Source organism: Fusarium proliferatum (assembly GCF_900067095.1).
Source record: "Fusarium proliferatum ET1 genome assembly, contig: FPRO_scaffold009, whole genome shotgun sequence".
NCBI lineage: Eukaryota > Fungi > Ascomycota > Sordariomycetes > Hypocreales > Nectriaceae > Fusarium > Fusarium proliferatum.
The window spans coordinates 2,273,232-2,288,377 of NW_022194798.1; the positions used below are offsets into that span (position 1 = coordinate 2,273,232).

General features: G+C 48.3%; 7 protein-coding genes across 7 annotated transcripts; 5 read left to right on the forward strand and 2 right to left on the reverse strand.

The window, feature by feature from the left end:
• Window positions 1-419: 419 nt before the first annotated feature.
• On the forward strand, window positions 420-1,345 carry FPRO_14906 (uncharacterized protein; the record flags this gene model as incomplete). Its single annotated transcript, XM_031220833.1, has 4 exons — window positions 420-461; window positions 521-539; window positions 590-667; window positions 723-1,345. The coding sequence occupies 4 exons, from the start codon at window positions 420-422 to the stop codon at window positions 1,343-1,345; spliced, it is 762 nt and encodes a 253-aa protein (XP_031086452.1).
• A 295-nt stretch (window positions 1,346-1,640) lies between these two features.
• FPRO_14905 (uncharacterized protein) lies at window positions 1,641-3,587 on the reverse strand (the record flags this gene model as incomplete). Its single annotated transcript, XM_031220834.1, has 8 exons — window positions 1,641-1,652; window positions 1,760-1,947; window positions 1,998-2,365; window positions 2,438-2,767; window positions 2,831-3,037; window positions 3,113-3,236; window positions 3,294-3,427; window positions 3,484-3,587. The coding sequence occupies 8 exons, from the start codon at window positions 3,585-3,587 to the stop codon at window positions 1,641-1,643; spliced, it is 1,467 nt and encodes a 488-aa protein (XP_031086453.1).
• A 288-nt stretch (window positions 3,588-3,875) lies between these two features.
• FPRO_14904 (uncharacterized protein) lies at window positions 3,876-5,359 on the forward strand (the record flags this gene model as incomplete). The annotated part of the gene is made up of 4 exons (XM_031220835.1): window positions 3,876-4,517; window positions 4,571-4,917; window positions 4,978-5,276; window positions 5,328-5,359. 4 exons carry the CDS (start codon window positions 3,876-3,878, stop codon window positions 5,357-5,359), a joined length of 1,320 nt encoding a protein of 439 aa, XP_031086454.1.
• Window positions 5,360-5,552: 193 nt separating this feature from the next.
• FPRO_14903 (uncharacterized protein) lies at window positions 5,553-7,265 on the reverse strand (the record flags this gene model as incomplete). The annotated part of the gene is made up of 2 exons (XM_031220836.1): window positions 5,553-7,126; window positions 7,190-7,265. The coding sequence occupies 2 exons, from the start codon at window positions 7,263-7,265 to the stop codon at window positions 5,553-5,555; spliced, it is 1,650 nt and encodes a 549-aa protein (XP_031086455.1).
• A 527-nt stretch (window positions 7,266-7,792) lies between these two features.
• On the forward strand, window positions 7,793-8,496 carry FPRO_14902 (uncharacterized protein; the record flags this gene model as incomplete). Its single annotated transcript, XM_031220838.1, has 2 exons — window positions 7,793-8,090; window positions 8,144-8,496. 2 exons carry the CDS (start codon window positions 7,793-7,795, stop codon window positions 8,494-8,496), a joined length of 651 nt encoding a protein of 216 aa, XP_031086456.1.
• Window positions 8,497-8,875: 379 nt separating this feature from the next.
• FPRO_14901 (uncharacterized protein) lies at window positions 8,876-11,300 on the forward strand (the record flags this gene model as incomplete). The annotated part of the gene is made up of 3 exons (XM_031220839.1): window positions 8,876-8,948; window positions 8,997-9,315; window positions 9,365-11,300. 3 exons carry the CDS (start codon window positions 8,876-8,878, stop codon window positions 11,298-11,300), a joined length of 2,328 nt encoding a protein of 775 aa, XP_031086457.1.
• Window positions 11,301-13,401: 2,101 nt separating this feature from the next.
• Window positions 13,402-14,550, forward strand: FPRO_14900 (uncharacterized protein; the record flags this gene model as incomplete). The annotated part of the gene is made up of 2 exons (XM_031220840.1): window positions 13,402-13,714; window positions 13,769-14,550. The coding sequence occupies 2 exons, from the start codon at window positions 13,402-13,404 to the stop codon at window positions 14,548-14,550; spliced, it is 1,095 nt and encodes a 364-aa protein (XP_031086458.1).
• Between the last annotated feature and the right edge of the window lie 596 nt (window positions 14,551-15,146).

Consider the following 15,146-nt stretch of genomic DNA (forward strand, 5'->3'; position numbering starts at 1 on the left):
GATCGCGCAATCCTCCCGGCGTAGCCACATTCCGTAACAAGAAGCAGAAATTATCCCGTCTCGCGCCTAGATCCACAGCTAGCTTATCGCCATGATGCATGTCAGATCAAGGTAGTGTTTGTCAGCTCACGCCACATCTCGGCGGGTTCCAACAGCAACGCCCATTCGCTCGGTGAGTTTCCAACGGCGCGAATCACCCGCCGTGACACGGTAGCCGAGATTCCTAATCATTGTGGTAAGGCCGAGATGGCGAAGCGGAATCGTCATCTGAGAACAAGCTCTTACACCACGTGGCTAGACGTGACGGAGAGGTTACCTGACGACTTCCAACACAACAACAACCTACGTCGACCAGAACTCACCTCTCCCAGATTTCAGCCCTACAGCCAAAGCAAACTCTGTCAAACCCACTCGTCAAGATGAGGTTTCTTTGCTTGCATGGTGCCGGCACTAACTCAGATGTACGTCGTATTCTGAATTCTCTGCATGTCCCTCACTGACTGGTCTATCTGTAAATCAGGTCCTTGACATTCAAACTGGTAATTTAAATCCTCTGTATTAACGGGACATTATGTAACACAAGATCCAGGACCAATCCGTGATTCGCTCGACAGCAACGCCACGTTTAAGTTCTATGATGGGTTTTGTGACGTAGAACCAGTGGAAGGTAACTCGCCTTCTCAACTCCATAATGCCCCTTCATGCTTAACCTGGTGGATCAGAGATCAAAAACATATTTGCCGGTCCCTTCTACACTTGGTACTCTCCTGGCCTCGGCGGTCGCACTCTCACAGAAGCCAAAGCCGAACTGCTCGATCTCATAGCGACTGAGGGACCATTCGACGCCTGCATGGGCTTCTCACAGGGCGCAGCCCTCCTTGCAGCTGTCATCATCGATCATCAGGTACAGAACCCATTCGGGCCCAACCTATTCAAATTTGCCGCGTTCATCTGTGGTGGGAGTCCCCTGCTTGTTACCAAGGCGCTAGAGCAGGACCATCTTGACTACCAGCCAACTGTAGATAGAATGGCCCCATTGACGGAGCCTTGGCTGGGTCCATATGTACCGGGCCACGAGCCACATCCTGACGAACAGTGGAACATGCTCGTGGCCCACAGAGTAAGGGAGGCTGGCTTAACTATTCGGATTCCCACAGCGCACATCTATGGGGCTAAGGATCACACCGTCAAGGAAAGCCTGAACTTGAGGGACATGTGTGATCCCAGGAGGAGAGTTGAGTTTGATCATGGAGGAAGACACGAGGTACCCAGAGCCACTAGAGTTGTTCAGCAGATGGCAATGACGTTGAGGAGAGGAATTGATAAGGCCATGACCGCTGTATAGTAACCAAGTAGTCGATGTGCTTTTGAATATCAAGCTATTTCTTAAGAGGTTTGATTTGTAGCACCTCTTTAGGATTAGAATGTCACTTTTTGTTATGTAGAACCCTTTGCTCATTGTATGTTGAAACGGATTAGTGAAATTCGATCAAGCATCTCGGCTGTTCTCCTCCTGGATCTCAGTCTAAAGTTTCTACCATACCCCTATCAAATTGATAATCTTCGCGCCCTCATATTAGATGTTTGTCTTGTACTCATTAATCCTATCCTATTCCCGTGTTTCTCGCACATCCCTCATCCTAGTTCTCAACCTTTTACTTGTCAACCACAAACCCGAAGCTGCCACAACGCCCAGTCCAGCAAAAGCCAAGAGAGCTCGGCATTGCGTATCATAACTTATACCATACGCTTTCCTTACTTGCAGTGCTTCCAAATCACTGAGTTCATCGATGGCTGCTGAAGAACTGAGCACAGCTGCAATTTGCTTGGGAGTGAGGAAAGTGGCCAGTTGTCTGTTGAGGTCCGTGTGCAGCACAGTTGAACAGACAGCTAAGGCAACACAGCCTCCAAGGGTTCGAACCGTGTTATTTGCGCCCATCACAGCAGCTAATGTTATCAGAAACATTGTAAAATAGCAGATCAACGGGAGGACCAACCTAAGTTTCCATCGCCAAACTCAACCTTCAGCAAGAAGATTAATGACGGCATCATAAGGCCCAGTCCCACACCAAGGATGACTTCATACACATATACTGAATTGGATACGGGCCCCGAATCTGGCAAACTGCTTAACAAACCCATACCTACTGTAGTTAAAGCCGCCCCCGTGAACAACAGGATGTATACAGCCAGAGGTTTCTTAGACAATGCTACGCCGCATGCCATAGAAGAGACTGGTGATACTAGCGTAAACGCAAGCATTTTGAGGCCAGCACTCAGTGCTGAAAGCCCATTGACAGACTGAAATCGTTGGGGAAGTAGTATGATGGCTGCGTAGAAGCATGCGCCCATAGCGAACATGTTTCTATTCGTGGCGTGTCAGCTGGCCCAGGTGCAGTTGCCTCACGGAGGTACCTCTAGGACGATGAAGACTTACATTAGGTTGAGTGACAATCTCAAACTCCGTAGTAATCGAATGGGAAATATCGGCTCTGGGTTCGATTGTCGCTGAACCCACACCTCATACGCAACGAAGGAAACGAGTCCAACGACGCTACCTACGAGCGTCCCAATAATGACGCTACTATTCCAGTCATACCCATCGCCCGCCTCCTGTAGTGCAAATACCAGCAGGATCGGCCAGGCCAAAGAAAGAAAACCTCCAATGGCGTCAACGCGCTGTATCTGGTCCTTGCCGAAGAGTCTGTGGTTTGCACCAGGAATGGCAGGGATGACAAATGCCAGAGAAATGGCGATTCCCGGGCCACTGCCCGTGTTAGTATCACATGCCTCTGACTCGATCAATCTCTTCTATGAGGGTATGACTTACTTTATAAAGAACACCCATCGCCAGGTTGTGTTTTCAACAATAGCTCCGCCAAGGATCGGCCCCAGAAGACTGGCCAACGCAAATACTGAGCTGAGTATCCCCGTGTACATACCCACTTTCTCAACTGTGACGATCTTGGCGATGATGATAAAGACGGTCGAGTAGATGCCAGAGCCTCCAAGCCCTTGAAAGGCACGGAAAACAATCCTGATAGACATCATGGTAGTCAGCAAAAGCTGTACACTTAAAGGCAAGAGGATGAGCGACAGACGGAAGACTCACAGCTGGTGCATCGTCTGGGCTGCGCCGCAAGCCAACGAAGATATTAGAAAGATGACTTGAGCGACGATGAGTAGCGTCTTCTGGCCAAAGACATCGGTCAATTTGGAGAACAAAAGTAAGAATCCTGTAATTACAATAATCAGTATTACACTTTCATTAACATCTGTAGTGTCTGTTTTACCATTGTAAGTGAGAAGGTAGGCCACAACCACCCAGTTAGACTGTGTCAGGCCGTCGAGATCATCAGAAATGGTGCGTAATGCTGTTGCAACAATGGTGGTCTCTAGAGCAGACAGAAAGAGGCATATCCAGAGCCTATCGCATATCAGAAAAGCCTCACAGAACCTGTCAAGGTAAGACAGGGATCATACCCAAGGACGCCCAAGGCCATTCGCAGCGAACTAATGCTGGAGCGATTGAGCTGGACCGGCTGCTCTGTCGCTGGCGCCAGATGGGTTTCTGAAGATGGTGCCATTATTGCCGTTGCAGTTAGTGGCAGGATCAAGCCAAGCCATTATCTTTTGTCGCGAGAAGGGGTTCGTGGGTACGGTATGCCGAACTCCGAAATCCGTGCCGGTCCACAGGACTGTTGGCTCCTCCAACTGATGGTAAGCAAAACCCGCCGAGGATGCGCTGATACCCATTCTTTCCTCCGAAATGGGATGATCGTGTATTCTGTACTCATTGGGTTGGCTATGCAGTTATCAAGACTAAAAAATGATCAAGGCTGCTATTATGGTGGTTCACCAGCTCAAACCTCATCATGACAGACAAGAAACCCATTCGTGTTGCCATCATTGGCGCCGGCCCAGGTGGTCTCGTACTCGCGCAGATACTTCGACAAGACCCTCGCTTTAGTGTGACTGTCTACGAGCGCGGCGTGCGTGATGGTAGCGGCGTAAGTTCGTTGGTTGGTTTCCGTATCCTTCTTCCACCCTCTATCCTCGATGATTTGCGCAGCCAGCTTCCTGTATCTGTAGCGACTCTTATCGATGACGCCATTGGCGTTCCACAAGCCCAGGGAAATCGCGTGGCGTTTATGGATGAGCAATGCGGGCTCATCTGTCGCCTGGATGTGCAGCAGTCCAGGGACATGTGCTCTGTATCAAGGTGGAAGTTGAGGGAGGCTCTGCTGCACGGCGCAGAAGAGATTGTCCAATTCGGCAAACAGTTTTCATCTTATGAGCAACTAGGTGGAGAGTCGGGCGACGTAAAGGTGCGCTTTGCAGATGGGGATGAGATAGAATGCGATGTCCTAGTCGGAGCCGACGGCGCCGGTTCAAAAGTGCGGAAACTGTTACTACCAAACAGCCAAAGGAGTGCCAGTGGCCTTACTGTTGTCTACTTCAAAGCACCATTTACTCCGGAGACCGAAGCCATGATTCCTTGGAAGTCTGGATGTGTGGTAGGTTTACACTATTCGCTTGTAGCTGAATGCGACTCCTAACATCCAGCTAGGCAATTACACCCAGGCGTTCCATGGTGGTGGCTTACTACAAAGATCGCCGGAGACCATATGGACCCTATGACTTGGAAAAGATCGACCCTGCCGACTCGTTTCTCATGTTTGGGTTGGGCTGCTACACCAACGAGTTCGTGAACCAGAGCAAGCATCCTGACGAGATGACTCCCGAGGAGCTGAAGGATGAGTGTTTGGCCAGAGCCAAGGATTGGAGTCCGCTTCTTAGGGCTCTTATTGCGCTGAGTGTGCCCAGCTCAGTGTTTGTGTCGCATGTGAAGACACAAGATCCGATCAAGCCATGGGAGTCGGGAAGGGTCACTCTTTTGGGGGACGCCGCTCATAGGTGAGTCTGTCACTCTTAGATTGCCGGTGAGAATGAATCGAGTGTTAACCAAGTCGACAGTATGACCCCATACCTAGGCAAGGGTGCCAGCAGCGCCATGATAGACGCCATGTCCCTTGCCAAAGCTCTCAAATCCGAGCCAAAGCAAGGCAAAGGTGACTTTCTCAAAGCGCAGCTATCCATCTATGAGGAAGCAATGCTGAAGCATGGCTTTGAAGCAGCTAGACAGAGCATGACTGCGCAAAAGTTCACTTTCAATGCTGGAGACACCCCGTGGAAGTGTTGGTGGCGGAACCTGGCGCTCAAGGCGTGGGATTGGTGGATGTCACATCCGCCAGCGATAGAGGAGGATTTCCCAGGTATGTGTCTTTGGCTCAAGTATATCGCACGAATTACTGACTGGTGGCTAGTGAGCTATAGTGAGATGAAGAAGGACGTATGACTTCGAGCCCAAGTTACTCATAAGCCTGTCTCCACGAGAGCTCTACGAAGTGTTCGGTTGGCGTGTATAATCCAGTGGAATGATTCATAGAGGGTGTTGCTGGTCACTTTTATGTACCTATATCAGAAATAGTGATCATATTTTAAGCAAGCTTGTTGTTTTGCAAGGCCAATACACATCTAAACTAGCAAACCTACTTGATCAGGTTCCTCAACCACTCTTGGCTTCCCACGAATCCCTTCACTGATCCAGTCAGCCAACCCCGGTGCAGCCATAACATTCTTCCGCCAATCCCCAGTCCTCCAAAGACAGCACCAATGCCCAGAAGACTGACAGCCCAAATATCCCAGTTCTTGGCTTTCCACACTGGCATGCGCATATCCGCCGTCTGCAGATGCATGGGCCTGAGTTCCTTTCCATCCTTGAACCTCAGCTCAGTGTCGTAAATCAGCTCCTCAACCAGGTCCGCGGCATGTTGTTTCCGTCGGGAAGCCACATGAGCGATGCGCATCAACCGCAGGCTATTGCGCTTATAGCTCCCGTCTTCATCAAGGAGAATCTTCTTTGCCTTTGTGTAGATCTCTTGGGACGTAAAGCGGAACTTGTTTAACGGCTCAGCCACGCCTCCATCGACGAGTCGAGCTGTGTTGGAGATTTGGTCCATGAAGACACCCATGGACAGCATGGGTACCCTGTGGAAGAGACCCTCGTTGGCGCTAGAACCACCACCATGTGTGTAGTAGAGCTTTGTCGAGGGGTGGTCCAGGATAGCTCGCTGGGGGACAAAGGTGGAACACAGCCAGTCAGGGTTCTTTCCATCCAGAATATCCCCCAGGCGGAGCGTCTTGTTACCAGTTTTATAGGTCGTGTTGACATCGAGATCTTGACGGCCACTCTTGGGAATAGACCAAATGACGCCGTCCAATAAGCTCCCTTCAAGAAGAAGCAGCAGACCGTTGATGATCTTGGCTGCGTCGGCATTGGTGAGGATAATGTGTGTGCCTAGGGCGATATAGATGACCTTGGTATGCTTGGTCAGGAACTGCTCGCACTCCTCGTTGAGTGGTGGATAAGTGTCACTGATCAAGGGTCCAACCGGGGCACAGGTAGGAGGTAGATCACGCGGGATCTCCAGGCCAAGGAAGGAGTTAACAAAAATAAGGTAGTCAGGCTTCTGGATCTTGTGAGGAGGATATTTGACACCATTTTCGAGGCGCATCTTCTTGGTCCACTTCATCCATTTCAAGATAACGGGCAGGTCAAAGAAGATGACGAGTTCGTTCTTAATCCGATGCCAGAGGCTAGCATGCTCAGAGGTAAGAGTCCCCTCAAGCTGAAAGCCCGGTTGGCCAGGAATGTACGAGCATGGCATCATCAAGAAGGGCATCTGGGGCCAGACTTGAGTGATTGGCAGATTATACTCGACGTGAATATCTTTGACGGCATCAACAAAGAAGTCGGCAATCATCATGCTTGGCCTTGTCTTGGGGTCGTCCATGATGGCCTTGAGTCCCCGATATGTCTGTGGCCAGAACGAGTCCCATAGATACTTGCTGGGCATAGTCCCCGAGATGCCCTTTGAGATGTCCCACGTTCGCATGCGCAGGTAGTGGGCATTCATCTGGTCGTGAGTCGGGCCCGGGCCCAGTGTGTGGACCTTGGTGATGAACTCATAGCCCTTAGTCCAGGCTTCCTGGCCCTCGAGCGTAGCAAACTCAATGGTGTGGCCTCTTGCGGCCAGAATTTTGCCAATCTCGAATACGGGACCTGGGCGAGGGTTAGAACTTGGAAGTGAGTGGCGTGATATGGAGAGGGGCTAGTCTAACGTACTGGCATGGGTGAATCCGCCCGTCGTCACCACGAGCAGGATCTTGCGGGACGGGTGCGCCAACTCGGAACTAGGCATGGCGTGCGTCAATTTCTATTATGAGCAGTTGCTAGATGACAACTATCTCGACAGGTCTGATCTCGGGCTCTTCTGAGTGAAATAAGTTAAGGTGTCTGTCTCGGATGGCCCGATCTCGGCAAAAGTGATTGCAGTATAAGCGCTTTACATGGCAACCAACAGCGGCGGGTTTAGCGGCCTATGATTGGCTGTTTTAGGAGCTTGTCTGCTAAATTCGCCGAAGTGATCCACTCTGCGCAAGCAATTCGCGTCGTATTCAGATTCCGGAATCCGTATTAGCTGAGCTTCATTTCTCAAGGCAGAGTTTAGAGAGCGTTCCAGATCAGACACTGTTACGAGATGAGCCGAGGCGTATTTGAGGAGTCTGATAGTGAGGGGAATATCGATAAAGCAAGCAAGTTCCGAAACAAGGGTCAGAAAGCGGATTGAGATGACGTCATCTTACAAGAGTGGGATGGCTAAAGCGTCATAGTAGTGTCAAGAGAAGAATAATGAGATAAGATATCTATACACGCGAAACACTTTCAATGTCTACATATCCTTGGAAGGATACTCTTCAAGTCTCCCTCTCAGCTGGAGATCTCAGCACCCTTGTTCAGAAAGCACGGGCTCGACTACACCCGAAGACATGCTCAACACAAGATGCATTCAAAGCCTGCCTACTCAAAGCGATGAAACACGTTGTGTACAACGGGCTTACGTTGCATCCGCGCGTTACGCGAATTTTCGCTATAGTAGATGCACGCAAGGCTAGAAATATGGCTAGGGAGTATTTCGGTACTGGCATCACAGCTATTGATACGCCGTATTTGTCAGCGTCTAAAAGTCTGAGCGAAGTGGCATCACAGTTCGTGAAGGAGTCACTGGGCTAACGCCAGAGAAACTGGCCAAGGGCGATGAGTGGATTCAATCAATTCAAGCTATCAACGGGCTAATGGACTTGGCCCCCGCATTTGACACTGATACTTTGTATGTAGATGATTGGACCAAAGTTTCTATGGAGGAGATAAATTTCGGACAGGAGCAGCATATGTTCTGCCAGCCGTTAGAAGTGGAGGCTCTGCCGGTCCGAAATTGGTGCATGATTTATTCGGCAAAGGCTGCTGATGCAGGAGACGCGAATAGCCTGGAATACCAGGTACAAGTCGTGGTGCCAAAGGGACGCGCAGCTGAGCTCATTAATGGGATAGTCACGGATGTGCAGGACGGATTCGACGAGTACTTTTGGTAGAGAAGCGGTAATCTAGGCACAAAATTGGCGTGTCGTATTCTGTGAAGATGGGGAGGACCCTTGTCAGCTGAAGTCATGATCCAACGATAAATCGTAAGATTAGCTCCGGGGTGGATATAGGTCTAGACTCTTGCGCCCATTCTTGTACAGATTAGGTTGGGGGCTAGCAGAGCTGAGGATGGAGGATTGCGCTGTTCTTGGCATGTTACGATTCATTTCGGCCTCTTTAGGGGACTGTGCGGAACTCGGCGAGAATATGATTGTGGGTGCTCATTTGGTGCCCAAGTGCATGAGTAGTAGTGTATACAAACTGAAGCGCTGGCAAATAAGATGGCTATGCTAAGACGGTAGCTCTTAGACTGAATACTCCGTGCCTAAGATGTATCGACTCAGTTTGGCATCGTTACTATCACTGGCCTTGCCCGTTGTAGCAGGATCTCAATCATCATCAGGTTAGATCGTCCTTCACACCTCGGCCGAGGGTTACTGACGTGGTACAGCAATCGACCCCTCGCAATGGCTCAAGGCCCGTGGTAAAGCAGACTCACTGACCTCCAAGATGACACTGGAGGAAAAGTCCTCGATAGTGACAGGCACCTTTGACGGCACATGCATCGAGCACATCGCACCCATCAAACGTCTTGGCTTCGGCGGTCTTTGCATCCAAGACGGACCAATTGGTCTTCGCCTCGGCGATCTAGTCAGTGTCTTTCCATCGGGCGTTACTACCGCTGCGACGTGGGACAGGCAGCTGATGGCGCTGAGGGGAGAAGCAATGGCCGAAGAATTCAAAGCAAAGGGTGCCCACGTGATTCTTGGGTCAGATCTGCCACTCATCCTCGTGTTGGAATCACTGACGATAGATTAGACCCGTTGCAGGAGCCCTGGGAAGAAGTCCATACGGCGGTCGCAACTGGGAGGGCTTCTCGCCAGATCCGTACCTAACCGGCATCGCCATGGGTGAGACAATTCGAGCAATCCAAGACACCGGTGTCCAGGCTACAGCCAAACATCTCGTCGGCAACGAGCAAGAAACGCAGCGCAAGCCCACACTCATCAACGGAAAGATGGTGGACGCAGTATCCTCCAACATTGACGATCGCACCATGCACGAGCTGTATATGTGGCCCTTTGCAGACGCCGTTCACGCTGGTGTATCATCGGTCATGTGTGGCTACAACCGAGTCAACGGCACATATAGCTGCGAGAACGAGCATCTGATCAATAACCTCTTGAAGAAAGAGCTCGGTTTTGAGGGCTATGTCATGTCGGACTTTCTGGCTACGCCGCCTGGACTTGGTCCCGTTAAGGCAGGGCTTGACATGAACCAGCCCGGACCTGTAAATCCACTTTCCCCTGTTGACACGTACTGGGGCGACCATCTCGTTGAGTGTGTCAAGAACAAGACACTCTCTGAGTCGGATCTCAATGGAATGGTGCGCCGCATCCTGACGCCTTACTTCTATCTTGGTCAGGACAAAGACTACCCGTCTGAGGACCCATCGTCTCTGCCTCTCGTCTACAACGGCTTCGGGTATCCTTATCCAGGCCCTTCTCCAGTTGGCCGCGATGTCCGCGGCAACCACTCAGCGCTCATCCGTGAGATCGCCGCTGCCGGAACAGTCTTGCTCAAGAATCAAGGTTCCATTCTTCCTCTTAACAAGTCCCTCACCAACATCGGTCTCTTTGGTAACGATGCTGCTGATCCCTCCGTTGGTACCCTCTTCAGCGACCACGATGGCATCGACATCGGTACTCTTATCTCCGGTGGCGGTTCAGGAAGCGGCCGACCAAGCTACGTTATCAGTCCCTTGGACACGTTCAAGTCTTACGCGAAAGCCAACGGCAAGCGGCTCCAGTACGTCACCAACAATACTGCTATTCTCAGCATTATGCCTGGTCTGTACCCTTGGCCAGCGGTCTGTATAGTCTTCCTCAAATCGTTCGCCACCGAGGGTTTTGATCGCAAGACTCTTGTGGCAGATGACAACTCAGTTCAAGTCGTCAATAGTATTGCATCACGCTGCCCTCGCCGCACCGTCGTAGTCACTCACTCTGGAGGGCCGGACGTGATGCCGTGGGCGACGAACCCTAATGTTAGCGCTATTGTCGCTGCGCATTACCCAGGCCAGGAATCAGGCAATTCTATCCTGGACGTCTTGATCGGAAAGGTCAATCCCTCTGGAAAGCTCCCATATACAATTGCCAAGAAAGAGGAGGACTACAACGGAAAGATCACCAACATCACTGGCTCCGCAGCTGAAGACTCTTCGAATTGGCAAAGCGAATTTAGTGAGGGCCTGTTCATTGACTATCGACACTTCGACAACAAGGGCCTAGAGCCTCTCTATGAGTTTGGCTACGGTCTCAGCTACACCACCTTTGAACTATCCTCCACCCTCGTCGTCTCGTCAGCAAACAAGATCTCCGCCCGCGCATCCCCCTCCAACGCTACACTCTCCCTAGGCGGTAACCCTCACCTCTGGGAAACAGTCATCAAGTGCCACGTTGAGGTATCTAACACTGGTCGGGTTGCAGGCGCCACAGTCATCCAACTGTATGCGTCTTTGCCCAAGAACAATATACCAGCCAACAGCCCAGTACGGATGCTTCGTGGGTTCGAGAAGGTCTATCTTGAGCCTGGGGAGGCCAAGAAAGTGTCATTCGCCCTAGGGCGTCGGGATCTGAGTTATTGGGATGTTACTATCCAGGACTGGATGGTACCGAAGGGTCGCATAAAGCTCAGTGTTGGGTTTAGCTCGAAGGATCTGAGGTCTTCGACAACCGTTCAACTGGTAAAATAACGCGGTATATTCCTCGAGATGGATTGATTATTGTGAATTAAGCCTTGGTTTCAGTTTGTTATAAAGTTAATTAGTATGAGGCTTTAGTAATATTATATTTTCTCTACCTTAGTTATTTACATATATATACATTTTCTACCTATATATTGCCCTTTTGTATTATAGGAGGGAAGATTATATAACTTTTATACTCTTTAGAGAACTTCTAGAATAAAGAATAATAAGACTGCCCTTTTGTCTTAGTAAAAGTTTTAGGTTAGATAGCTAGAAGCAGTCCTTTATCCTAAATAGATATCTTATAAAGGTTGTAGGAAGGTTATATAGTAGACCTATAAGATATTTAAATTAAGCTAGCTAAATATAAAGAAACCCTACTTTCTTTACTATTTAATATATTAAGAATATAAAAAGTACTATATATTTTTAAGCCTATTACCTAATAGAACGTTTAAAGGCAATTTATTATTAAACTTTTTTTATTAATTAGAATTCTCTTTTATATTATTATATTTATTAGTATAATCTATAATCCTTAATTACTAAATTATAGGTTATAGTTAAATATTATAGTAATAGGGAAAAACCTTAAAAGGCAATTAAAGGCTAATAGTATAGATAATCTTTGAAGGAGAAGAACTTAGTATAATTAGCATTATTAATTAAAAGGATATTATTAAGAATGCCCTAGGCATTGCGCTTTAATATTTTAGGCATTTTAGTTCTAAGATGCTGCTATTAGATCCGATAAAGGTATTATTAAAGAAGGCAAACTCTCTAAAATTCCTTCTCTAAAAACTGCTGTTAGGGAGCCGATTGTATCCCTATAGTTTTTATATGGTTATATTGCCTGCAGAAAATCCTACTCTTAGCACTGCACTAACAGTGCGTGCCAAGGAAGAGTTTTTACAGGAGAGAGTTAACTTGCCCCTGCAATTGGTGCACAAACCTTGCCTGCATGGTAGACGAGCGGAGGACGGGAGGAAAGTCTGCTCCGTTTAGATGAGATTGAGGCACAGGAGGCAGAATGCGTAAAATAATCGACAGAATCGAAAATGGATTGCTTACGATGGGTCCGACTTGAGAGTGCCCCACTGAAGACGACTCAACGTACGACCTCGGAATGCAAAACTCGTGATTGCGGTAGATATAGGACTCTCTCTTGTTGGGGCTGTGTATTGGAGATGATCACGAACCTGTCCGAGACCCGCGCTGCAAGTACGCGGAAGGTCTAGAAGCACGGTCACGGTGATATCTATTCATCGCGCAGCATGACTCGACGCTCACAAGTTCAGGTAAATAATCACAAGAAATCATCTTTTCTCGAGATAACCTCCGGCTGCACGCCAAGATATGATCGCCCAGCTCCGACCACAGGGCTGACGCTTGCAACCGAACCTGTTTCGCCGCAGCATATCCCCGGGCGAGATTAGCGGCACGGCTTTTCCTAAATCCCTCAATTACCGTTTGAGCTTCCCATACTGTACTAGCCTGACAGACGGGTAAGCGGGAACGGCACAAGTATTACCGGAAGCCAAGGACCTACCCGGCCGCCGTGATGGCTGCAGGGAACAGAAGGATTCTTGCTCTGTTTTACATGTTTTGGGGGCCAGATATGGAATGCAACGTCGCGTAGGTGCGCTGCGTGACTTGTGGGGTGATTCAGCGGATAAGAACAATGTCCTTCCGCATGGATCTTTTGCACAATTGCAAAAAGGGAAGATGCCGAAGTTCTGTGCCGTCCAGGGGGTCAGATCCTTTGCTGTCTGTGGGTGGTACGATGAGTGCGTTATCGCAAGAATATGTTTCTGATTGTCACAACTGCGAATGCTGGCGGGTTTTCAAACCCACTAAAATCAAGTAGCGAAGCAGGGGGGTTGCAGGGGCCATTTTGTTAGGACCAACATCGAATCTTTGTTCTCGACTTGGGCATTCGTAAAAGCATGTCCTACAGCATAACGAGGATCCCGAATCCTTCCGTTTGGGATACTCAATTGCTCCATTACCATGCAGCAGAACAACAAAATCCGCTTTAGTTTCTTCTGCATTCTCGTTTCCGTAGCTCCAACCCCAATTAGTTACCGCGTTCCCTTTCTCCGCAATAATGCACAGTCCATCCGGGACACGACCCAAGAAGAGACTCGCCTGCGACAGGTGTCACGCTCGTAAACTACGATGCTCTGGTGACCTGGATGGTTGTACACGATGTCTTGGTGACGATTTGGTCTGCGTTTATAGCCCTGCTCTCAAGGTTGGACGACCTAGCAAGGCGTCGATGGCCGGCAGAGAGATACAGCAGACACAGTCCATTTCTGACGCTGCTATTTATGGCATTTCCGATAGAGATGCAGTGACTGTGGATTCGGGGATATCCATGCCGCCATCACCTCCACAGCTCGGAGATAGTTGCATTACAGGTAAGCCTCTGTCCTTCGCCAATCGTGTATGCATCGCCGTTGATCTTGTTTCAGATCATACAGCACTCTTCAACTCTTTCGACTTTACCAACACCTTCGACAACTTCAACGCCACACATCCGTTCCTCGACATGCCCATGGATGAAGACCTGTGGCCTCTGGCGACAAGTACACCTGTTTCTTCGAAGGATCCCAATATCGATCCACGTCTATGTCTAACAAATGAAACACCGAATGGATCTAGCCAGCTGGACAGACTATCGAGGCTCCAGCAGGAGCTTTTACGCACGAAACTGCCACCCGTTCACGCGAGGGGTGTCGTCACTCAACCTCGGCCGGCGAAATACACAGAAGCAGCCATGAGACCTGTCCAAGAGACGCTGGGTGTCGTGACCGAGCTATTACACCAATGTGTGAAAAGCAATGGCGATGCAACAGACCCAGTCTGTTCCAATTGGCAAACAGTCCTTCACCTGGTCCTCACGCCCCTGTCTCTTCTGCTATCTACATACGATCAGATACTACAAGAGATCCGCAACGCGGTATCTTCATCTGTATCGAACCAGGATTGCCCGCTGTTCGACTCGCTGGACTGCCGCGTCGCCGGCCTGAAGCTTGATCCGCCATTGAGATTGATCTTGCTGGCGACTGTGGTGGACTACCAATTGAAACACCTGTATCACACGGTGAGGACGTTTCAGTCCAAGTATATGCATTCAGGGAATCTGGGAATAGCGGATTGTATGTCATCGTCGACTATGGCTGAGGTTCAATCCACGATTCGGTCGCTGCTGGCGGTGACTAGAAGCACATTACAGCAATCACAGGAAACATAGATAAAATACCATTTAAGGTTAAGTAAAAAGCAGAATAGATAGCGGTGGCTATGCTTATGCAGGAGATATTACGACCCAATAAGGCATCCACGTGCGACCCACATTTTCCACCAATCAATAACACTTCCGCTAAAGACAATTAGCGCTAAGACTCTATAATTATAGTTAATTCCTCTTAATTAGTAATAATCTATTTAAATTATTATTAATCTAACAATAACCTTACTAATTAACCCTAAAGGCATTTAGTATATATATATATATTTATTTAGCATTAAATAGAACTTAACTTATTAGCTATTAATAAAACTTCTTTATATTAATAAGCCTAATATATATTACTTAATTATTAAGAGATATAATACTTAAATTAAGCTTAATATATATACTTTATATTTTTATAAATATAAAACCTAATATAGACTAATTTCTTATTTAAAACCTATAACTATTATATATTAATAGCTTTTATTTAGTATATATTATATATATATTAAGTAATAATATACTATTAAGATATTTAATAATACTAATACCTTAATACCTCTTTATATTAAAGTACTATTTAGTAATATTAAAATAGCAGCTAAAGTTTA